The 26,265-nt window shown below is 45.2% G+C and overlaps 1 protein-coding gene across 1 annotated transcript in view; it reads right to left on the reverse strand.

Moving 5' to 3' along the window:
* The window catches only part of LOC147725892 (long-chain-fatty-acid--CoA ligase ACSBG2-like), a 144,527-nt gene that overhangs the window by 17,563 nt on the left and 100,699 nt on the right, over window positions 1-26,265 (reverse strand). The window contains exons 11-12 of the mRNA XM_086963383.1: window positions 18,882-19,021; window positions 13,557-13,803 (exon numbers count right to left, since the gene is read on the reverse strand). Coding sequence (XP_086819509.1) covers window positions 13,557-13,803; window positions 18,882-19,021 — 387 coding nt within the window. The remainder of the gene's footprint in view (window positions 1-13,556; window positions 13,804-18,881; window positions 19,022-26,265) is intronic.

Below are 26,265 nucleotides of genomic sequence, written 5' to 3' on the forward strand. Positions count from 1 at the left end.
GTATGGAGTCTTCAGTGTTGTCGATGGTAAAAAGCAGTTATAAGTCATCTGCGTAATTGAAGACTCTCACCTGTTTGTCTCTTAAGGTCTGAATCAGGGGAAGTATGTAAAGATTAAATAGGTGGGGTGACAGGGAGGAGCCTTGTGGCACTCCGCAGGTGATGGCCTGTTTAGCACCCATTAGGTCTCCAAGGCGTAGTGTTTGATTACGGTTTGTCAGAAAGGATCTCAGCCAGCAGGCTGCTAGGTCCCGGACGCCGGCCTGTTCGACACGGTCGACCAAGATGTTGTGGTCGACCGTGTCAAAAGCGGCAGATAGATCCAGGAGCACCAGGGCCTGTGGGGAGCGTCTATCAGCGCAGTCACGCAGGGTGTCCAGAACTGTGGTAACTACTGCTTCTGTGGAGTGTGCAGGACGAAAGCCTGCCTGGTGGGGGTCAAAGCAGGAGGATTCCTCAAGAAAGTTAGAGAGGCATTTAGCCACGTGAGCCTCCAGAACTTTTGCCAGATAGGGCAGTAGCGAGATGGGCCGGAAGTTGGCTTTACAAGCTGGGTCTGCCCCAGGTTTTTTTAGCAGCGGGATGACTATGGCCTCTTTAAACGCTGAGGGGACTATGCCGAGAGTCAGGGAATTGTTCAGGAGTGTAAGGGCAGGGGCTGGGTATGTCAAGAAGCACTCTTTTAAGATGTGGGGCGGGCAACTGTCCTAGGGGGCACCGGATTTTACTCTTGACAGTAGTTCCTGAAATTGGTCCTGGGTGATAGGTGGGAAGCTACTAAGGGTATTGTGGTTAGGCTTGATTGTCATACCAGACGTGAGGGGGGACACCGGTTGAGGAATACTGGCTTTGATGTCCAGTATTTTGTCAATAAAGTAAACATTAAGTGAATCACAAAGAGGCTGGGTGGGAATGATCTTGGGGCGAACAGTGTCTAAATTTGTTAGTTCGTTAAGAATGGAAAAGATGTCCTTAGATTTGTTTGTGGATTCCAGGATTTTGGAAGAAAAGTAGGCCGCCTTTGCAGCAGAGATGGCGGTCATATACTCCTTCCTCGCCTTTATAAAGATCCTTTTTAAATCAGGGTTGTAGTTGCGGCGCCAGTGACGTTCTGACTGCCGTAGGGCCAGTTTCCTTGCTTTTAGATCAGGGGAAAACCACCGATTGGCGTCGGCATGTCGTGCTAATCTAATTTTTTTAAAAGAGGCCTGAAGATCACTGGCCGTTTTTAGCCAGTTGGTGAGCATGGATACAGAGGAATTAATCTCATACTGAGGGGGGGGGGATGGTGTTGGCTAATGACTCTAGGAAGGCTGTTTTGTTCATTGTATTCCAGTTCCTGTCTAACCCGCCTCCGCCTGGTGCGGTAGTAGTAGCAGGGGTGATACATAATTTAAATTGAAGAAGTGCGTGGTCTGACCAGAGGCATGGAAGTATGGTCGGGGCAGTTATACAGGTGGTATTGGACCACACCTGGTCTAGGATGTGGCCCTTGCAGTGGGTTGCGGAGGAAACTAATTGAGTGAAATTTAGGTTGGACAGAAGGTCAGTCAATTCAGCCGATTGTGGGCCTTCCAAGGGGTCTTTGTACCAGTAGTTTAAGTCTCCTATTAGGAAAATCCTAGGATGTTCAAGTGCTAGGTTGGCAAGTTGGTCATTCAGGGTCATAGGGAATGATGGCATCAGGGTCGGAGGTCTATACAGTAATACACACGCAATTGTCGAGTGGGAGGTAGTAATTTTCAGCACAAGATTGTCTGTGTTTTCCAGTGAGAGGCCAGTGAGGGAGGTGACAATCAAGTTGGAGCGGATGATAGCTGCAACTCCCCCCCTTTCCCGCTGATACGATCTCCGTGGATGATATAATAGTTGGGTGGGAGCGCTGCTATTATATCAGGGGCGGAGTTGGGAGTTAACCATGTCTCCGTGAGTAGGAGAATGTCTGGTTTCTCCGTGTCCAACAGAAGGAAGATATCCAACTGATGTTTTACCAGGGAGCGTGTGTTTAAGTAGAAAATGGTGATCGATGGAATTGGTGGGTCTCTTTGAATGTGTTCTATGGCAGGAGTAGTCAGATGGCAGCCCTGGGTCAAAATACCAGATGCGCAGAGTCGATTAAGAGTGTCCCTCGATAATAACTTCTCAGACCTACACGAAACATGAGATGTCAGCAGTTAGTTTAACATGCTAACAGCCTACCAAATGTAATGCAGAATCATTAAAAGCACCTAAGTTAATAGCACATGAAACAGTTTTTGCTATCCCTTTTATCTTTACCCACGTTGATAGATCCTAAGAACAATGGCCGTACCCACAGATGACTAAACATGCTAAATATCTTCCGAATTTTATGTGGATTCATCAAATGATGCCTCAGTGATTGGCAAATGAACACTTTTTACCCCCTCTTTTGAATGGTCCCACCTTACTCAATCTGTGCAAAAGTAAGAATGCCTTTTGCCTTAGCCCTGATGACATGTGGCTGTTGATAGTCAGGTCCAGGAAGCTCACACCTCTTTGTGTCTCTGCTGTGGGTCACCGGCCTGGAGACTGACCTGCTGTGAAGAGCACCACTCTACACAAAAGCTGGGGTGCAGCCTGGAAAGGACTTAAAAGGAGAACCACCCTAAATGGGTTCTGAAAGGTGAGAGGACATCACCTGAAGGCTTGCATTGCTGGAAGAAGTTGTTTGTCTGACCTGAAGTGACAGAAACTAGCTTGCCTGCTGAGAGAAGGAAGGAGCCTGCCAACTCCTAAGAAGGTATGACTGTCTCAAAACAGTAGGTATGACTATTACAAAACACAGTATGCTGCCAAGGCTGCTCTACGTATTAAACCCATAACAAGGACAGGAGTTCAGAAAAATGAAGACACACTTGGTGTGTTCCTGCAAAGTCACAGTACAGGTCGGGGACTCACTCATGTTACGGGTGAGGCCTAGGCCTTTACGCTCACACCAGATAAGTGTGAGACTAGAACCAAAACATACAGAACGCCTAGATACTGATCGCTGGGGCGCAAAAGAAGGAGGTCCCACCAAATCTGTTCTATTTCAAGTTATATTAAAATCTTTATAAGTTAAAACACGTTCAGCTCCTCGCTTGAGATGCAGATATGTCTTCATCACGCTTTCATCGAGAGTTGGAAAGCTGATTTTCATTTGGCAGTACGATGGCTAACGCTGGTGAAGGTGCACAGGACTTGAACTCAGAAGCAGGAAACATTGAAGAATTGCCTAGGGGTGTGCCAAAACTTCTGCTCCACCGGCAGAATTCACAATTTTGACCACTCCGCGTCACACTTGTAGCACAGATTTTTCGGGTGCTAGGAGGGCACCGAGTGAGATTTTCTCAACGGGGGCAGTTGGGGTGGTTCGCAATGAGAACGCTGCTGCTCAAGTATAAAATCTCCTCGACACACCCTGACGACTCTCCCAGGTCCGGCAGACACAGATGAAACTTTTGAGTGTGTAGGGGTGATTATCTCTGCCGCACATAGGAGGATAGAGGCGTTTGTTCGAGAGTGGCTACTGAATGGGCTACTCCACCTTTTATGACACTAGTGCTGGAACAGGTGATCAGCCAACTGACCCTCGAGTTCAGCTTTTCTATCGAGGGCTCTGAAGCAACTTTTCCGAGAACCAGGCACCAGTGCACAGTCCTTTCTTCACTAGCCCAAGGAGCAGCAGGTGCAGTCCAGAAGTTGGTGCAGCCTCTCTGGCCAGGTCCAGGGGTCAGCAGGGTAGTCCTTGTTTGGTCCTTTCTCCAGTCCAGATGTGACTTGAGGTTCATGGAGCAAGGAGTGCCATAATTAAGCCCAGAAAGTGCCCTGGGGAAATGTTGGGGTCACTAGCTAATGGGGTACCGGGATCCTTCCAGCTTTGTGATGACTTTGAAGCTATGCGTGGCATCTAGCAATCCCAGAGTGCACTATTCTGCCCCATCTTAAGACGTCTTCCTTGGCTGTTAGGAGTTTGTTATGCTACACACCTACTGAAAAAATGGTTTCATAACTGGTTTCCCCTCTCTGTTCCACCCGTCAGCCGATCTACCTCAACAAAAGGGCAGCCCTCCTCCAAAATCATCTTCTCCTTTGAAGCTTGCATTTTGGGCAAACACCCTCTGTGTCTTCCTGCAAAGGGGCAGTAACAACTCTCTCTGTGGCTGGCCTCTATTGATACTGAGCCTAGGAGTCGTTCACAATACTGCCCGGGAGTGCATAAGGTTGTCTGGTGACCAGCAACTTTGAATGGCCATCGGATAAACTGGGCAGCAGAGTGGTAACTTTCAAAAGTAGCTTTTCCTTAAAAGAGACATTAATTTTAACTTGGGCATCAAGTCGGGTTTAATGCCATGATTTATTTGAAACCTTGAAGTACCCATTATAATAGTCTCATATCCCCACAGAAGCTAAAACGAATAGGGGAAGGAAAATGGCGGCTGCATCCACGGCCGAGTGAGAGGTGGTGCGGAGTAGCCCTACCTGATGCTGACCTGCCCGGAGTAATCGCTGGAGCTTTCTCGCCGAGATAGACTGCTTCTTTTTCACCGAAGCAGAAGCAAACTTGCCGGGATTTGCTGGGAGTGGAGCAAAGGAGTAGCGAGCCAAGCAAGCTTTGTAGGATCTTATCATGGACGGCGACCGGTGGCGGTGTGTCTCACCCGCCCTCCCTCCTCACCTGTGAGTGTCGATTGCACGACTTCCGAGTGGAGAGCTTCATCGGGGGTGGCGCCGGTCTGCTTCCATTGCCGAGTGTTGGAGGGACACAGTGCTTTTTCATCCCCCCCCCCCCCGTGGCAGAGTGTAGCAGAGTTCAGAAAACGGACAGAAACGCTTTTGAAGATCCTATCTCGGCCCGGCAGCGGTGTGTGATTCACTCGCCCCCCCGTCCTCACCTGTGAGCGCGGAGTCCCGGGGCTCGCTTGACTTCCTGACTGCCTGCTGTTTGGAGGAGAGGCGCTGTATTCACGGCGGGTTTCAACAGGATCTCTCAGCTTACCTGGACCTGCTTTTCTTTACTTTTTTTTGGTGGCGAGAGAAAGATTCTACCATTGAGGTCCCCAGAGGTACTTTCAGAGGTACTTTCTCTTTATTTCTTTTGGCTGAAAAGTTAGCAGAAAATGATTGACCCCATTTTGCAGGGGATATGTAAAAGAGAGAGCTGACAGCGGATGTTTGGGGGCAATTTGTCTGACTACAGTGGAGCTAATAAAACAGTGGAGTTTTAGAACGCTTTTGGGCTCTTTCTGGCTCTCCAGGCCGAACGCAACGGCGTTTTTTTTGGGAACTGATTTGAGCTGTCTACATTTTTGGCTGGGTCCTTGAAATACTGAGGCACTTTATTGTTGTGACATATACTCACCTGCTCGGGGGGGGCTTGTTTTGTTTGTGGGCGGGCCCGTAATAGCCCGTTCGAGACCGCGAGAGACCGGACCGGGACACCCCTCTTTCGTCTTCAGTCCTGGTGAGAACAAATACTCAGTATTTGGCGTCCTGTGTGAGTATCCAACTGGTTTGGTGGACAGTGTCAGCTTAGCCAAGCATGGCAACCCGGGAGCTGAGAAACAAAACTATGGCTGCTAGGGGCCAGCTCACAGGTACCCTGGATAATTTCATTATAAGAGCAAATTCAGTGATTGACCAAGGGATAATCCCGATGGAGCGACATGTGTTGCAAGACCTCGCTTTGGCCAAACGTTCATCCATGGGCCAAATTGCTAATGCTCGCACCCCAGATCGCGAGCGCCCACCGGGCACATTTTTAGTCCCAGTTACTGTTCATACCACGCCTGCTCTTTTTGAACAGGAGCGCATTCTATCATTTTCCTCTGCACAAGTTTTGGACGCCTCATTGACTGTTGAAACCTCAAATCTGGCTGACCTCCCTGGAATATCACCTACCAGACATGTCCGGGAAAGCGCCAAGGGGGTTTAACTTCAAAAGAAAGCGTGCTGTAACATCTGTGGCCGGCAGAAGAAAATCGAAGCGCGCAAAAGCATTGACTGATAGCAATATAACAGTCTTAGACAAGGGGGCTTGTGTTCCAAATGATCAGGCTGTCCAGGGGTCTGTGCTAGTGAATGATATGGGTACTGGCCAAAGTTCTGGGGACGCGGTCCAGTTCGTGGCAGGTACTACTGCGGCCCAAGACTGCATAATAACAAATCTGGGTGATCTATTTAGGACCTGGCTTGGACCTATAGAAGAAAGACTAGGACGAATTGAACAAAGGCTCATACAACTTGATCAAGATACACGGGGTTCTATGCCCAAAAAAAAGCCTAATGATCTCGAACGGGATAATGCTGGAATGAATTCTAGGCGTGATGGGGTTTTGGTGCATAAATCTCCTCCCACTACTGTTGGGGCTAGTAATTGCAATACGCCCCTGACCCAAATTTTAGATCCCTGTGTCACTCACCCTGTTACTCATTTTGATAACAAGCGCACCTCTTCGGGTGCAGTAAAACCAAAGGAGAGTGGACAGATCCCGACTGTAGAAGCAGCTAGGGTGGTCCCCAGAATTGACCTACCCCCGGAAACTAGTCCGTACCTGGTGGTTTTAACTGGTGTTCCTGAATTAAGTAATACGGATCAGGAATCATACAGGTCCCTAAAAAACAAAGTGACCCATTGGTTAAATGTGAATAGACCATTACCCTCCCATGTTACTAGTGAACTATTGATGGTACGAAGGGCCTCCTGGGTCGGACGCAGCCCGAAGGCTATAGCAGGTGACTGCGTCCTGGTAAATTTCAGGAACCCCCATACTGTTAGGCATATTTGTAATTGGAGCCACAATAGTACTGGGTCATCCATTCGGCCACACCCTCTATCATTTTTTTATCCTCCAGCTAATCCGCAAGAGGGGGCAGGTGGATGGACCCTAGTGCCACAATGCTGGGAACCCAGACTAGAGAGAGGTAGGGGCGGTAGGGGGTAGGGGCTATCAGTCGTCCGCTCAGAGCTACCCAGTCTTGCTGAATAGATTTAGTAGTCTGGATGCGGTAGACTGACTACACCGCATTGAGATGGATCCAGAAATTAATACCCAATCAGGCAAAATACCCGGTTTTGTTGGAGTGGCAGAGATTGCTAGTAGCAGTTCCTCAAGCTTACAGAAAGATTTACAAACACCCAACACGAGATCTGTTCTGGAAAGGGACACGGAGGATCGGGCTGGACTAGCTTTAACTAACGGGGCGCTTTCTCTTCAGTCACACTCTGAGGATGGAGTCCAAGTGGGGAGTATTATTTTCCCTGAGTTAAAGAGGATGACCATACTATACTGGAATGTGGCAGGGTCATCAAATAAGCGTAATTGTGTAGAGTGGGGTTCTCTAGTGAATCATAAGGATATCTGTCTCTTCCAGGAGACTTGGGCTAGGGGCGAACACTCCAGAGAGGGTTTTGCAACTTTTTACATTCCTGCCAGGTGGGGCGGAGGAGGGCGGTCGTCAGGCGGCCTTGCAATTTGGGTTGCTACTCTCCTGGGCTGCATTGCAGAGATTAGCTCCACGCACTCTGAAGATGTTCAATGCATACTCCTGAAATGGCCAAATGCTCACAATCTAGCTGTTGTGAATATATATTCACGCCCAGTTAGTTTAACAATGGAATCCCCCACTATAGATGAACTATCCCTTTTTCTAAGTTCTTTGCCTGGTGACTGTCAGCTTCTTGTCACAGGAGATGTCAACTGTCAGTTCGAGCCTCTGCTAGGAACGAAAGAGGGCGCCCTTATGGGTGAGGACGATTACTGGGGGATTCCCCCGTGTCAATCGCCAAGTCCAAAATTGTGGTCTCCCCTGGCGATCCAGATTACGTGTCTTACCATTAATAACTCTTTGAGGGCTTGTAACGGGTGAACTGCGCCGATAGCCCTTCTATTTGTACCTTTAATAAGAAGGGCCACAAATCACGTCTTGATTATATATTAGTGGAGATGAGTATGTGGTCCAAGGTCCTTGATTTTAGAGTGATCCCAAGGTCTGATAGTGATCACAATGCTCTCTGTCTGGAAATGGTGTTCCTGGGGCCCAAGGAAAGTCCCACCTCGAAACTGATGACCTGGAAACGGGGATGATACTAACAAGCAACATGCGAAGGGTAAAATGGAGGAAGATAGTAGATTCCGCAGAGAACACAGCGAAAATGTATGATCTGGTCCACCCAAGATTTACTGAGGTGGACAGTCTGATCAATCAACCTATGTCTGCAGATTTTAATGAAAAACTTGGTCGTATTCATGCAGACCTCGTTTCTGGGCTAGGAGATGTCTTTAACCCTCTGTTCATCCCAAGGAAGAAGAAGACACCAGCCTCAGCTTGGTACAACTCTGCCTGTAGAAAGGCCATGGCTGACTTGATTTTAGCGGTTAAGTCTGGTACTAACAAGCACAAATTGCACGAACTAAGATGGCACTATAAAGAAATAATGGCCCATGCAAGGAGTGAATGGGACTGGGACAGATAGCACAATCTAACCATGGCACTGGAAACTGGAGATGCACGTAGTTTTTGGTCGTTAGTAAATACAGGTTCTGGGGATCCCAGATCCGCTGTAGAACCAAACATCGCTGCTTCAGTATGGGAATCCCACTTTAAAGCTTTATACTGTGAGGGATTTCCACTGTACACATTGCGGCAGGTTCTCCAGTTTTAAACGTACAACATAATCCCCTAGAGTTTACATTGGGTGAAGTGCTTGACGCGAGAAGGAGATTAGCAATGGGAAAGGCTCCAGGGCTTGACAAACTCCCTGGAGACTTATTCAGGCATGAATCCGGGATCTGGGCCCCTTACCTTCTCATTATCTTCAATGCGATCCTAAGAGGTATGGAGGTTCCCTCTACTTGGCGGGGAGCAGAGATAGTTCCAATTTTAAAAAAACGTTCTCCTCTGCTTTCAGCCAACTACAGGCTGATCAGCCTCATCGATGTTTCCCAGAAACTTTTTGCACGTTTTGTTTTGGACCATCTTCTGGGATGGATGGAGGAGCATGAGGTTTTAAGTCCCTCTCAGGCGGGATTCAGGAGGAACACATCCACCATGGACCAGATCTTCCGCCTCATTCTCCTTTACTGGAAAACGGCGAAGATCGAGGGTGGCAGCCTCTACATGTGTTTGTGGACCTCAGGTCCACTTTTGACTTGGTGCCACGGAAGAAATTGTGGGGGGTTCTCCAGGAATTGGGTGTCCCGCCCCAAATATTGTATGTATTGACGAGGCTCCACGATGGGAACTTTGCCCAGTTCAGATGTGGAAGGGATGGGGCACTGTCATCTAGGTTCCCGGTTGGCAGGGGGGTGAGACAGGGTTGTGTCTTAGCACCAACCCTGTTTTGCCTCTATGTGAACGGTGTAATCTCGCATCTTGACAGTGTCCCTAACAATGATGCCCCAAGGATGGCAGGCAGGAGGGTCCCGGCAATTATGTTTGCCGATGATACCCTCCTGCTTTCCAAATCCCCTATGGGGATTCAAAGGATACTGGATGGGTTTGGGGACTTCTGCAGAAACCATGGCCTTGAGATAAATGCCGACAAAACAAAGTACATGATATTCAATCCCACGGCATCCACGCAACCAAACCCGACTCTAGGGTCGGTAAGGTTGGAAAGGGTCTCAACGTTCCAATATCTTGGGGTAATACTGCATGAAAATCTTTCCTGGGGACCACAGCAAGTAAAATCCCGTCTTAAGTTATCACAATTGGTGGGTGGCATCCTGAAGGTTTCAAACTCATCAACATTTAAGCCAGTGAGTCCAGCTCTGGAGATTTACAAAACCCAAGCCAGAGTGCAGCACTTTATGGCGGAGAGCTGTGGGGACACTCAGATAATTCTGAAATCACCAAATTGGAAACAAACTTTATCAGACGGATGTTGATACTACCACAAAGCACCCCACTTCTTCCCCTAAGACTAGATCTGGGACTTTTACCTATAGAAGACGAGCTAGCACTGAAACCACTCAGGTTTTGGCATTGGCTACGGTCCACCGCGGAACTGTTACATTATAGGCAAGAGCTGAAGCATGTATTGAGCCTGAACAACGATGATAAAATACCCTGGTTGGCTTTTGTCAAACGCGAATTTCTGCGCCTGGGTTTGGTTGATATGTGGGATGACCCTGAGAGGGGCTGCTCTGAGCGATCGCGCAAAACCCTGACTAGGATTTTTAAGGCCAACAGCCTGAACTCGGCCGTGTGCGCTGCTAATGTTGGCACCCTTACCGAATTATTTTTGGCTTCCAAAAGTTCTTATAGGTTTGAGGATTTTATGGACATTATCTTTCCCATTTTAGCAAGGAAGCTCTTTATTCAGTGGAGGTATGGTACTTACTTTACCCGTTAAAGTTTTTACAAGTAAATGGTCCGCCTTACATGATAAGTCCTGTCCAGGATGTAGCTGTAGTGTTGAGGATGAAATCCATGTGCTTTTTCTTTGTCCCGCTTACAGCAAATCTAGGAAGTACTGGCTGGTACCATTATGTAGAAATTTAGGTTTTAAAAATTGTTTATATTCTTTTAGAATTTTAAAGACCAGTACCTTAAGTTGTATCGTATTTGCAGTTTCTAAGTATCTGCTATCCAGGAGGACGAAAAGGCGCAAATTAATGTCCAGCTAATGTGAACGCTAAAATTGAAGAACGTGGCAGTAATTATTATGAGACTGTTAATACGGATATCACTTAAATAATGCAATCTACTGATTTTATGGCTTGTAAATACTTCCCTGTAATAATGAAATGATTGAATGCTTCTTTTTAATCTTTTTATTGTAAATTTTATGGCCTTGATGGCCGAAATAAATACATTTTGGATTGGATTGGAAATAGTCTCATTCAGAGGTTAGCAGGGCTGAGCTGTCAGACTATAACTTTTTACTAGTCAATGGGGCTACTAGCTTTTCTAGAGTAAAAATGACAATCTGGATGTTATACTGTTAGGACATATAAAAGTACACGTCCCACTCAAGAAAATACAGCTCCCTGCCTTACAGCTCGACAGGCCTTCCTTAGGGGCGATATGTACAATATTAAGGGACGTGGGGGCTTTGTCGTTGGTTTAAATGACAAAGTTGAACTAGCAGCTTTAAACTGCCCTTCGAGGCTGCAGTGGCAGACCGGGAGCCATTGTGTACATTGTCACACTCAGGGTCGCACAATCATGGGGGGACACTCTAATTTACATGCCCTGGATACCCCTAGTACCATACACTGGGGACTTAAAAGTAAGCCAGCTTATGTGAATTAGGGGCAGCCAATTCAACATCACTTTTGTAAAGGGTTTGAACACTTCCACTCGGGTCCTGTTAGCATGTTTCAGTGTACTTTCAGAGTCGAAAAACCAATAGCATCAGTCCAATCCCATGGGGTAATCAGGCAAACAGAGGCATTTCTTTACAGCCAAAGATCTCCTTTGTGGCTTGTGATATCCTTATAGCCACACTCTATTATTGTATGTTTAGAGGTTCTCTATTCAACATTTAATGAGTATCCTTCCAGGGAATTGAGCTCTTGATAACGAGTTTTGTACTTTAATAGTTAGACTTTTCTCTGTCTCCTTATGATGTCTCATGATCACATCTGGAGTGCAGGTCATGTGGTGCACCAGCTTTTCACATTTGCAGGTAGTTTAGTATTCTGCTGGGCCTTCTCTACTACCATGCAGACAGGGATTGTGCCAAACAAAAACACCGCCCGGAGGCGGGCGCACAGCACACATAACGAGTGGGAAACGTATTAGAGTTACCCTAAGCATAGGTTTTGTACTAGGTGAATTCCATTCCAGTACAAAACCTATACTAGCCCAGCTCGCTCTTTGGAAGGAAGGAGCATCGCCATATCTTGGTTGATATGCTTCAGCAATTCTCTCTCCGTCCCATGCAACTCAAGGCAACAAAGCAGCTGTAGGTGTTGTGCTACTATGGACAACAATTGGCAAATTTACCCCCTTATTTACAGTATTGTGGGGCGCTCTGTGTCGCAAAGATAGTTGGTTGTCAGCTGAGTCGGGCCCTTTGTAAGAGGAAGAGACATTGGAACAGCAGGTTATTTAATTCTCTCTTGAATGTTTCATATGAAGATCACACTCATTGGTGGAATGAAATTCCAGTCTTTGGGAATTGTAAAGTTCCTGAGAATTATTGTTTTAACGCTAATGTCTTTTTTGAAGATACATTCTCCTTCGACAGGTTGTTTCAACACCACAGAGAACTGTCACTGCCCAAGATGTTCAATTTGTGGCTAAGGTAGTTTGAAGTTTCCCCATTGAAAGCTTTGTAAGTGATTTACAGGCACATGCATCAAAGGATTTTGCGATCGCAAACGGTGCGAATTGCAAAAATCGTCCGTTTGCGATCGCAAAATCTGCTTTTGGAATGCATGAAGGGTGAAGGCCCTCGCAATTTGAGAATTCGCAAATATTTGCGAATTCTCAAATTGCGATTGCATTAAGGAATCGCATTTTGCGATTCCTTAAATGCAATGCAGGAAACTTTAAAAATTGCAATTTCGCAATTAGGGGGAGCAAATTACCATGAGGTTGAACCTCATGGTAATTTGCAAAAACTTTGAAAAATGCACTTTTGTGCTTTTTTCAAAGTTTCATGTTGTGCACACACATGCCCTAAGGGCATGTGTGTGCACAACATATGTGCACAGATTGATTTCAGGGGTGCAACAGGGTGTCCTTTGGACACCCCTGCACCCTTGAAATCGCATTCTCAATTTGCGATTCGCTAATTGCTAATCTCAAATTGAGAATGTCTTCCCATTCATTCCTATGGGCCTCTAGACCCATAGGAATGAATGGGGAGGTATTCCTTAATTGCGATTCGCAATTTGCGAGTCGCAATTAAGGAATTTTAAGAAATCGCAAATTTTTCAGAGATTTCTTCATGCATAGGCTTTTGTGATTTCATAATTGCGATTCCTTAAAAATCGCAACTAAGAAATCGCAAAAGACAACAATGATGCATGTGCCTGCTAGCCTATCTCGAAAATGATTCTTACTATAATTGGGGGCCATTTGAGACTTTCATCACCTCTGTGATCATAAGGTAGCAGTACTATGAGTTGTCTTGAGAGGAGAAAGTTGACAATATAGGTTCCCAAGAGTGGGGTGTTCCAGTATTCATAGCACCAGGGTCAGAGATCTGTCCCTCAGCTTCTGCCAGTCCTTGTTTGGCTCCTTACTAATAATGGGAAACCCTGTATATAGTCACTGCACCATCATCCTTATTCCCATTGGTGTATTTGGTATTTAGCTCCAATATCAATGAAGAACTCCATGGCTCATCAATCTGCTTTCATAAATATCACTTTTAAGTACTGTGGGTACTCGGTCAGCTCCCCCCTCTAAGGCACGCCTCACAGTCTTTCCCTCCCCCACCAGCATATTCCATTGGGTTGTTCAGGTACTCAGTTAGTTATATTCACACTCTAAAAGGGAGAGAGCTGATCACTACACCATCAGGTAGGTGCTCCTCAGGTTCTCCTCCATCAGTAGGGTAACCTACAACTGATCACTTAGTTTCCCATGAATACTCACCTAGCTCTCCTCCATCAATAGAGAAATCCTTTTCCAGTATTGTCCATTTCTGCACCCTTTGGGCATTGGAAACCGCCCTCTGGTTTACCCGGTCCAAGCCCTCCTGAATGGCCTTGTAGATTTTTAGATCCTTGGATCTCACCACCTCCGACACCTGCTTGGCATCACTGCCCAGCTGCCGGCAGAATTGGATGGCATCCGGGGTCAGATCGTCTCCTGGCTGCAGTGTATTTGGATCAACGGTACACTGAGAGCAGATGAAACAAACCAGGAAAATGAGACATGGTACAGATATAGTTTTCAAGGCTTCACAGTTTATCAATGGATTCAAAATATAATTGACTGGAAAATACTCATTTCACAAATGTATCATAAGTTGAGTCTCATGACCCAGCACACTAATTTGAAAACGTACACTCGGAAAAAGAATGAGTGATGATTTATGAAAGTTCACAGTTCAGATCTTGAGACCCGGTAAGTGCTTAGGAACAAATTAATTATTAAACTGCCCTTCCCTATAGTATGTCAATAGTACTATACACATCTTCAGATGAATACACCTTTTCTAAAGTCTGGTGATTGTACTATACCCCTCTTCACATAAACACACTGTTTCTAAATTCTAGCGATTATACTATACACGTCATCACATAAATATGCAATTTCTAAAGTCTGAGAACCTAATCACATGACTACAGCTTTTCTAAAGTCTGGCAGTTGCACTATACGCCTCTTCACATGAATGCACCGTTTCTAAAGTCTAGCATTTGTACAATATGCCTCATTACATAAATACACCTTTTTTAAAGTCTGGTGATTTCACTATGTATCTTTTAACATAAATGCACTATTTATAATGTCTGGCAATTGTACTATACACCTCATGAAATAACTACACCCTATAGTCTGGCGATTATACTATACTCCTCTCCACATTAATACACAGTTTCTAAAATCTATACACCTCATCACATAACTATACCTTTTCTAAATACTGGCAAATGGACAATTCACCTCTTCACATAATTACACTGCCTCCACAGTCGAGCGATGGTACTACACACCACATCAAATAAATGCACCTTTTCTAAAGACTGGCATTTGTACTATACATATACATAAATGCAACGTTTCTAAAGTCTGGCAATTGTACTGTACACCACATCACATAACTACACTTTTTCTAAAGCCTGGTGATTGTACTATACACATCTTCACATGAATACACCTTTTTTAAAGTCTGGTATTGTGCTATACACCTCATCACATAAACACACTTTTTTAAAGTCAGGCAATTGTACTATACACCTCTTCACATAGATACACAGGTTCTAAGGCTTGCAATTCTACTATACACTTCATCACATAAATACACTTTGTCTAAAGTCAAGTGTTTGTACTATACACCTCATCACATAAATACACTTTTTTAAAGTCAGGCAATTGTACTATACAGCTCTTCACATAGATACACAGTTTCTAAGGCTTACAATTCTACTATACACTTCATCACATAAATACACTTTGTCTAAAGTCAAGTGTTTGTATTATACACCTGTTCTGACCGACTTTTTCGGCCCTCTTTGGAGGGAGAATGATTGAAGATGACTCCAGCCTATTACCCTCCTAGTACAGGGATTAGAACTATAAACAGGACTTATTCATAAGGCACAGTAGTGCATTTTCGTACCCTTTTCCTTAGATCAGGGCTTATAAACTTAAGTTAGGGGATAGATTCATTAGTATTAGTGATGATCCGTCCTTTTGCAAGAGTGTTAGTATACCTTCTATGGAGTTATGCTTATTTCGGGCCTTGTAGGCCTCAAACGGGAGAGACTCCATCTTGCTTTCTGCCCGGCAGCTTGAGAGGCTTTCTAGGCCAAGTGTAATGTTTTAGTTTCGAAGTGTTGTTCGCTTGGAGAGAACCGGCTCAGGCTGGCCCTTATCAAAAGACTGTATTTTTCTCCACTCCGAAGACACAACTTCAGGCCGGCCGGCTGGGAACGTGTCCTTGGTACGGGGAGGTACAAGAATTTGGTGGGCGGCAGGTTACTGGCCGTAACTTTCCATGAAGGGACAGGCTTCCATATTAGCGAAAGTGTTAGGCAGTGAGTCAGTCAGTCCGTAGGCGGCAGCTAGCCGTTAGCATCTATGCCATTAATTATTTCCAGGCAGACAGTCGCCATTTTGAAGTCTGAGAAAGATCATGAAACTGAGACTCTCTGAGAAAGACTGAAGGAGAAGGAGAAGTAGCGCAGAGCGATCAGAGACAGAGAGAGACAGCAGCTAATAACGAGAAAGGTTCCAGTGACTTGGAGGGAAGCAGAGGAGACCGAGCATAGCGGTGCAGACGTGTATTCGTGACTGCTAAGGTGTGATTCCGAGACGAGCCAAGACACAGACGAAAAGGGAACCTAGATGACTGCCGAACCCCGACTTCACGTTCATAAGGTGACATCCGCCCTTTCCCCTATAGTGTGCACATTCTAACCTTTCACTTTTCTTTGCAGAATATATGTTATCGTATAGTATTGTGTTTATAATCATTGTAATAAAATACCCCAGTTCTTAGTGAACCGACATGTGCCTTCTATTCTTGTTCAATCAGGGTAACCTGGTCTTCTAGTCAGACATTGTTTGCATGAACGGATGTGAATCCCGGTCAGGTAAGAGGTGACTGAACAATGAGGGAGAGAGGGAACGTTTGATGCCAAGAGCAGAAGGTACATATTTCAATTTGGAAAACCGTTCTAACTCCTATTATTGTAGTATCATCCCGAGTAGACAATGAGAGATTTCTTCCACAGGTGTTCATAGGAAAGTGATCGTCGTTGGTACGCAACGTTAATGAGAGCACCGGAGATAGACGGTGTGTAGATCCGCCGGATTGTGGATCATGTTGTAAGTGAGTGAGCACCGGGGGGATACGGTGTATAGGTCCGCCGGATTGTGGACCATGTTGTAAGTGAGTGAGCACCGGGAGGACACGGTGTGTAGGTCCGCCGGATTGTGGACCGGATAAAAGAGAGCGAGCACTGGGACTGCAGCCCCGTGTGTAGACATGCCTGATTGCGTGTCGAGTGAGCAATGAGGGAGATCAGTATGTAAGGGTACATAATCAGACCTGCCCCAGGGTAGATTAGTCTGGGCCTAAGTGGCCGTGAGACTAGTTGGTATGAATAGGATATTGTAGAAAACCTATGCATGTTTATTGCTATTTTCCCCATCCTTAGGTACGAGATGTACATACATATATCTATACCCATTGTAAATACGTTCTAAGGAGGGAGGTGATTACGTTCCGACTGGGTTAGAGGGGCTCCTAGGAGCTGATTCCATCTGGTCCGAAAATCCGGTCGTTACAACACCTCAGCACATAATTACACATGTTCTATAGTCTAGCAATTGTACTATACACCTCATCACATAACTACACATTATCTAAAGTCTGGCGATTGTACTATACACATCTTCACATTAATACACCTTTTCTAAAGTCTGGTGTTGTACGATACACCTCCTCACATAACTACACCTTTTCTATAGTCTGGCAACGGTACTGTATACCTCATCACATAACTAAACCTTCTCTATAGGCTGGCGATTGTACACCTCATCACGTAAACTGCCCTTCTTTATGGTCTGGTGATCATACAAAACACTGCTTCACATAAAGACATATTTTCTATAGTCTGCGAATTGTAAAATACACCTCATCACTTCAGTGGCCCTTCTTTACAATCTGGTGATTGTACTATACACATCTTGTTCCTTGTATCCAGTCTCTTGCACACTCGTTCTCTAAAGCTATTCTTTACCTTCTGCCCATTTTATCTTCTCACTTACTTTCATAGTTATCAACACTGATGAGCTCTCTATTTTGAACTTCAGACTGAAGAGTCCATAGACACTTAACTACACACTGAATAGTATGTTCCAGAATCATAGTTTCTGACTCCCCTGTATGCCATTGGTTTCTCTTTACATTTACATTGATGGGGATGGACAAGCCCACAACTCTCGCCAGTAGTGGGATCTGAATGAAATTACCTCAACCTCCATGTCCTCAGAGTGATCAGCATGGAAACAGTAGTTGGCATGGACTAACACCTCATTCTTCCATTCAAGGTGATCAGTGTGAATGAACTCTCACCCTTCCTTTAACATGATCATCAAGCACCGTCTCTGCCTTTCTTACTTCAACAGGTTGCGATGGACAACTTTCCTGACTTCCTTTCACAATTATTGGCATCGATGAACTTTACCTTCAGAGTATTCATCCTTGAAGAGCGCTCCATACATCCACATGGAGTCATCAGCACGCCTGAGCGTGCATCACCTACCTTCAGAGTGACGGGCATGGGTGATCTCTCCCTACCTATATCAGAGTGTTTATTGTGGACAAGCGCCCCCTCTTACCTTCAGAATGATTGGCATGGGGGAAATCCCTCCCCTTTCAGGGTGTTAATTATGGGCACACTCTCCCCGCCTACATTCAGAGGGTTCATCATGGCCAACTATTTCCCTCTTACAATTAGAGTGATCAAATTGAATGAGTTATCCCCTCCTAGATTGTGGGTGATCCGCATGGATGAGCACTGCCCTCTTAGCATCATAGTCTACAGCACGGACAAGCGCTCCCCTCTCACAGTGATCAGTCCCCTCGTACATGTAGTGATCATCATGGGCAGGATATCCCCTCTCATCTTTGGCCTGATCAGCATGGACAAGCTCTTACATTTAGAGAGATCAACGCGCCCAAATATGTCTCTTCTACATTCAGATTAATCCGCACGGAGGAGTGCTTCCCTCTTCCCTTCATAGTGACACCATGGACGCGCTCTCTCCTCCTACATGGACGAGCTCTCCCCTCCTACACTCAGAGTGATCAGAATAAATGAGTGCTCCCCCTTACCTTCAGAGTGATCAGTATGGATGAGCCCTCCGCGTGCAGCTCATAGTTTACATCACAAAAAAGTACTTCCCTCTCACGGTGGACATCCCCCTCATACATTGAGAATGGTCAGCACAGGCAGGATCTCCGCTCTCATCATCAGAGAGATTAGCATGGGTGAAATGTCCTCTCTTACACTAATAGTGTCCCTCATGGGCAAGCTCTTCCCTCTTACATTCAGATTCATCCGCACGAATGTGGATCACCTCTTCAATTTAGAGTGACCGGCTTGTCTCTATGTCTCTCCCCTGTCGCCTTCAGCACACTCTGCATGAACATACTGACCCCACTTACCTTTAGACTGATCGGAATGTATGAGTTCTCTGCTCTGACCTGCAGACTCATCAGAATGTGAGAGTCCTCCTTCTCACCTTCAGAGTGATCAGCATGGACAAGAACCTCCTCTTGTCTCCAATTAACACCGCATTGCTAATGATGGGCACCTCCTCCTTCAGGGCATTCTCGATGGGCACCGGGGGAACATTCTCACCTCCGGAAGTGATGACAATTTCTGCAGTTAATCAATACATGTGTCAGAGGTATATATGACCCTTCATAGAAGATTCAAATAAATCCTGGGCTGTCTTACTTTTTAACACTAAAATTTGCAGAATATACACATTTTCAATAAAAGTCTGGACAATATTCAGCTCTATACTTCTTCCTTCTTGATATAACTTTTTTGGGCTTTCAAGAATCTTAGACAGGCAATTTTAGTAAAAGAAGGTACCACAGAGATACTTATCCCCCCTCCATGTCTCTTCTTTAGCTCAAACTCAAAGCACAAACATATTATTTCTACTGGGAAACACATATACTTAGCTTCAATAATTGCAAGGAAAGATTCTGAAATGTCACAAACTAGCTGATCAGTAGCGGCTCCTCCGCTAAGGTGGGGGCGAGTCGCCACACTGCTTTGCAGCAGTGAAGTGAAGGAAACATAAAATGATAATAACACCTGGTATTATCATTTGATGTTTCCTTCTGCTGAAGCTTTGTGTTTAGGGCAGGGCTGCTCCAATGACAGAGGAGCAGGGGAGGAGTGGTTTGTCCACTCTGAAGTGCACATGACTGTTTGCCCAGCCCTACATTCATGCGCACTTCGCGTAGCGTGAAGAACATGCCCAGGCCCTCAATCCCTAGCTGAGCGCCGATCCATAGCGCTCTGACCAATCATAACGCTACATCACAGCATTGTGATTGGCTATCGGGAGACTGGGAAAGGGGCGCTTCCTGCAACTTCCTGTATCCGGCTGCTGGACCGGAGTCAGGAAGAAGAGGACGGAGGTGAGGTGGCGGGCAGCCCAAGCATGTGTTATGTTTTTTTCAAAACTTTTTTTTGTTCCTCCCACCCCTATGTCCTAGACCCGCCCACCACCCTGATCCAGTAGCAGCCGCTACTTCTACCAATCCTATGCTAGAGAGTGCACACGCACTTTTGCACCATGGTGCGCGACTATGGGCCGTGCAAGCACCGGCAGAGGAGATGACACCATCAGCAGGCCATTCTTTCTAGACAGGGCACTGTGCTGTGTGTTTCTCCTGGTGCAATGCTGTGAATCAAATTTGCATAATGTGTGGTTTGCATGAAAAATTAGTAAATCTAGGTATGCATTTCTTAAATTAGCTACACTGAATCAAAGTGAATAAGTCTTTTGACTGATCCACTGTGTGATTATGGGCAATAGTTTGGTTCCCCATTGTGCTAACTTTATATGATCTAAACAAAGATAGCTTATGTTTACAGCTGGCATTCAGCACATCAGCCTTCTATGTGAGATGAGTAACATGACTGACCCAATTACTACTAAAAGCGTTTGACACCACAGCTTCAGAAATCTATGCTGTGTTTCTTTCTGTCACAGACACGTGCAGGGGCTTGTTCAGTGTTCCTTAATTATGTACATGATATTTGTTTTTCAGACAGATCCCACACATAAGAGGGATGTTAGTCTTGCCATTGTACAAGCGGTAAGCCATGACCAGGTTCATCGACGACCAGCTAACCTCATCACTCACCAACTCTACCCCAAAAAGACGACCTCAACACCGCACCCTGCACTGATGGATCTCCGACAGCGCCAACACCATACCCCCCTCAAGAAAAACAAACAACAACACCCATGCCAAGAAAGCTAGATAGTTTACCACCGAACTTCGAGAGTCCAGATGCATATACTACTGCCTCAAAAAGGCCTGGAGGAACACCAAATCCACAGAAGCCCACAAAAACTATAGATCCGCCACCAACGCCCACCACCAACTCATCCGAGAACCGAGAGCAAAAGCGATTGAAGACAGAATCTCCACTCATGCACACAACAGCAAAGAACTCTTCAACATCATCAAGGAGTTCGCCCAACCCACCAGCGAGTCCACCAACAAACCTCCCTCACAGGACCTCTGCGACAAACTCAGCACCTTTTTCCACCACAAAATCAAGAGCATCTACGACAACTTCGATGAAGACAACCAACAAACTGAACCCTCACCAACCACCCTCAACACCCTGAAGCCAACGATTGACAACTGGACGGCCCTCACCACCGAAAACACTCTGAAGACGATGAAGTCAATCCACAAAGGGGCCCCCACGGACCCCTGCCCCCACCACATTTTCAACAGAGCCACCTACACCATCACACCCATGCTCTGCCACACCATCAACCGCTCCCTGGCAACTGCCTGATGACTGGAAACACGTCGAGTTCAACCCCCTCCTGAAGAAACCCTCAGCAGACCCCACCAACCTCAAAAACTGCAGACCCATCTCCCTGCTCCCGTTCCCAGCAAGTCATTGAGAAAGCCATTAACAGCCAACTCGCCACATTCGTCGAAGAACACGACATCCTTGACTCCTCCCAATCCGGCTTTTAGAAAAAAACACAGTACGGAAACCTCCCTCCTCACCGCAACAGGCGACATCTCACCCTACTGAACAAAAGAGAAACATCAGCCTCCATCCTCCTCGACCTCTCTGCGGCTTTCGACACAGTCTCTGACCGTACCCTAATACGCAGACTCCACGATGCAGTCATCCAAGACAAAGCCCTCGACTGGATTTGTTCCTTTCTCTTTGGCAGAACGCAGTGGGTCAGACTCCCCCCTTTCCACTCTGACCCTACACCTATCACCTTCCGAGTCCCCCAGGGGTCCTCCCTCAGCCCTACACTCTTTAACGTCTACATGGCTCTGCTCAAACCCATCGTCAGAACCTATGTACTCAACATTGTGTCATACGCAGACAACAAACAACTTATCTCCCTATCTAACGAACCTAACACCGCCAGACACAACTTTCAAGAAGGCATGGATGCCATTGCCAAATGGATGAAAAACAACTGCCTACAACTAAACACCAACAAAATGGAAGTACTCGCCATGGCCCAAACCTCGATGCCTGGAACGCCACCTTGTGGCCCCCCGCCCTCGGAAGCCCACCCACCCCCACAGACCACACACGCAACCTGGGAAGCATCCTGGATTCAGAGCTCAAAATGAACCGCCAGATCAACTCTGTCTCATCCTCCTACTTTCACACCCTCCGCCTCCTACGTAAGACCTTCAAATGGATCCCCCTCAAACACAGAAAGACCATCATTCACGCCCTGGTCACCAGCAGACTCGACTACGGCAACGCACTCTACGCGGGAATAAACAAAAGCCTCACTCGCAAGCTACAGACTGGTCCTCAACCTGCCAAGACACTGCCACAACTCCCAGCACCTGTGCACACTCCACTAGCTCCCCATCGGAGCTAGAGTCACCTTCAAGATGCTAACCCACGCTCACAAGGACCTCCACGGCACCGGACCAGCATACCTGAACAGCCGACTCAAATTCCACACACCCCAAAGGACCCTACAATCAGCTCATTTCTCCTTCACCGTGTGCCCCCTCGCGCCAGAAAGACCAGATCGGGAGGCTGCTCCTTCCTCTTGGCCAGAGCCTGGAACAATCTTCCGCTACACCTGAGACAGACAATATTGCTCCCCATCTTCGCAAGAAACCTCAAAACCTGGCTCTTCGACAGACTCCCACCTTTGATGGACTGGAACATGCGACCCACCCGCACCCCCCCAGCGCCTTGAGACCCTTACGGGTGAGTAGTTGTGCTTAAAAAATACCTAATTGATTGATTGATTCACACCAATAGACATTAAATCACTAATATATTTTCATAGATAACCAACAATGTTCATGAAATCTGACAAATGCAAGCCTTTAGAAGTCATTACTGTTATCACCAGGATCTGCTGCTTAACTGCCAGCTTCACCTGCCTTCATTGTAGCCTTGAGAGGGGGCTTGGAGACCCCATTTGCTCCTTCCTGATGATAATCTGATGATGACCCATAGTTAATGCTACGGAGTTGAAACATTGTTGACACTCAATACATGGGATTGAATATTTCATAGTTTCACAACACTATTGCGTGAGCTCCGTGTCTTTGAGGCCACTAGTATGAGGGTTCTCATTCTCCAGCCAGCCGGGTAGGCTGTTTCTATCTCTGTCTTTGTTATGTCTTTTTATGCACCTTTTGACACTTTAATTTAGAGGTCTTCAAACTGGAGCCATAATTGGTCTCGGGGCTCTGACAAGAAGAATATTTATTATACCCATGGAACCAGAGATCAACACCATGTTTAAAACATTGCTGTGTTCAGTACTTAATCTGTTAATTTAGAGGTTTAGAGGTCGTTGGTTTAATTGAAAATTATTTTCACTGGGCAGTTTTTAGCACCTTATTGTCCTGATTTGTACTTTTTTAAATCTTATTTTAATTTAAAGTAACATTAAAATACAATACCTGAAAAGGAAAGAAAACATTAAAGGAAACAAATAGGCACACATCACATAATGAAGATTGGGAATTCCGAAAACACGTGCTGCCTATGATGACATCAATCCTGTAGAGGACACCAACTCACTCTACTCGCCACAGATATAGCATTGTACTCTGTAAGAGGTAGATATAGCATCATACTCTGTAAGAGGTAGACATAGCATCATACTCTTTAAAAGGTTGATATAGCATCGTACTCTGTGGGAGGTAGATATAGCATCATACTCTGCAAGAGGTAGATATAGCATCGTACTCTGTGAGAGGTAGATATAGCATTGTAGTGTGCAAGAGGTAGATATAGCATCGTACTCTGTGAGAGGTAGATATAGCATCATACTCTGTAAGAGGTAGACATAGCATCATACTCCTTAAAAGGTAGATATAGCATTGTACTTTGTAAGAGGTAGATATAGCATCGTAATCTGCAAGAGGTAGATATAGCATCGTACTCTGTGAGAGGTAGATATAGCATCGTACTCTGCAAGAGGTAGATATAGCATTGTACTCTGTGAGAGGTAGATATAGCATCATACTCTGTAAGAGGTAGACATAGCATCATACTCTTTAAAAGGTAGATATAGCATTGTACTCTGTAAGAGGTAGATAAAGCATCGTACTCTGTAAGAGGTAGATATAGCATCGTACGCTGTAAGAGGTAGATATAGCATCGTACTCTGTGAGAGGTAGATATAGCATCATACTCTGTAAGAGGTAGATATAGCATCGTACTCTGTGAGAGGTAGATATAGCATCGTACTCTGCAAGAGGTAGATCTAGCATAGTACTCTGTGAGAGGTAGATATAGCATCATACTCTGCAAGAGGTAGATATAACATCGCAGTCTGTGAGAGGTAGATATAGCATCGTACTTTGTAAGAAGTAGATATAGCATCATACTCTGTAAGAGGTAGACATAGCATCATACTCTTTAAAAGGTAGATATAGCATCGTACTATGTAAGAGGTAGATATAGCATCGTACTCTGTAAGAGGTAGATATAGCATCATACTCTGTAAGAGGTAGACATAGCATCATACTCTTTAAAAGGTAGATATAGCATCGTACTCTGTGGGAGGTAGATATAGCATCATACTCTGCAAGAGGTAGATATAGCATCGTACTCTGTGAGAGATAGATATAGCATTGTAGTGTGCAAGAGGTAGATATAGCATCGTACTCTGTGAGAGGTAGATATAGCATCATACTCTGTAAGAGGTAGACATAGCATCATACTCTGTAAGAGGTAGATATAGCATTGTACTCTGTAAGAGGTAGATATAGCATTGTACTCTGTAAGAGGTAGATATAGCATCGTACTCTGTGAGAGGTAGATATAGCATCATACTCTGTAAGAGGTAGATATAGCATCGTACTCTGTGAGAGGTAGATATAGCATCGTACTCTGCAAGAGGTAGATATAGCATCGTACTCTGTGGGAGGTAGATATAGCATCATACTCTGCAAGAGGTAGATATAGCATCGTACTCTGTGAGAGGTAGATATAGCATTGTAGTGTGCAAGAGGTAGATATAGCATCGTACTCTGTGAGAGGTAGATATAGCATCATACTCTGTAAGAGGTAGACATAGCATCATACTCTTTAAAAAGTAGATATAGCATTGTACTCTGTAAGAGGTAGATATAGCATCATACTCTGTAAGAGGTAGATATAGCATCGTACTCTGTGAGAGGTAGATATAGCATCGTACTCTGCAAGAGGTAGATATAGCATCGTACTCTGTGGGAGGTAGATATAGCATCATACTCTGCAAGAGGTAGATATAGCATCGTACTCTGTGAGAGGTAGATATAGCATTGTAGTGTGCAAGAGGTAGATATAGCATCGTACTCTGTGAGAGGTAGATATAGCATCATACTCTGTAAGAGGTAGACATAGCATCATACTCTTTAAAAAGTAGATATAGCATTGTACTCTGTAAGAGGTAGATATAGCATCGTACTCTGTAAGAGGTAGATATAGCATCGTACTCTGTGAGAGATAGATATAGCCTCATACTCTGTAAGAGGTAGATATAGCATCGTACTCTGTGAGAGTTAGATATAGCATCGTACTCTGCAAGAGGTAGATATAGCATCGTACTCTGCGGGAGGTAAATATAGCATCATACTCTGCAAGAGGTAGATATAGCATCGTACTCTGTGAGAGGTAGATATAGCATTGTAGTGTGCAAGAGGTAGATATAGCATCGTACTCTGGGAGAGGTAGATATAGCATCATACTCTGTAAGAGGTAGACCTAGCATCATACTGTTTAAAAAGTAGATATAGCATTGTACTCTGTAAGAGGTAGATATAGCATCGTACTCTGTAAGAGGTAGATATAGCATCATACTCTGCAAGAGGTAGATATAACATCATACTCTGTGAGAGGTAGATATAGCATCGTACTCTGTAAGAGGTAGATATAGCATCATACTCTGTAAGAGGTAGACATAGCATCATACTCTTTAAAAGGTAGATATAGCATTGTACTCTGTAAGAGGTAGATATAGCATCGTACTGTGTAAGAGGTAGATATAGCATCGTACTCTGTAAGAGGTAGATATAGCATCGTACTCTGTAAGAGGTAGATATAGCATTGTACTCTGTAAGAGGTAGATATAGCATCGTACTCTGTAAGAGGTAGATATAGCATCGTACTCTGTGAGAGGTAGATATAGCATCATACTCTGTAAGAGGTAGATATAGTATTGTACTCTGTGAGAGGTAGATATAGCATCGTACTCTGCAAGAGGTAGATATAGCATCGTACTCTGTGGGAGGTAGATATAGCATCATACTCTGCAAGAGGTAGATATAGCATCGTACTCTGTGAGAGGTAGATATAGCATTGTAGTGTGCAAGAGGTAGATATAGCATCGTACTCTGTGAGAGGTAGATTTAGCATCA

Source organism: Lissotriton vulgaris, chromosome 3_1 (genome assembly GCF_964263255.1).
Source record: "Lissotriton vulgaris chromosome 3_1, aLisVul1.2, whole genome shotgun sequence".
Lineage (NCBI taxonomy): Eukaryota > Metazoa > Chordata > Amphibia > Caudata > Salamandridae > Lissotriton > Lissotriton vulgaris.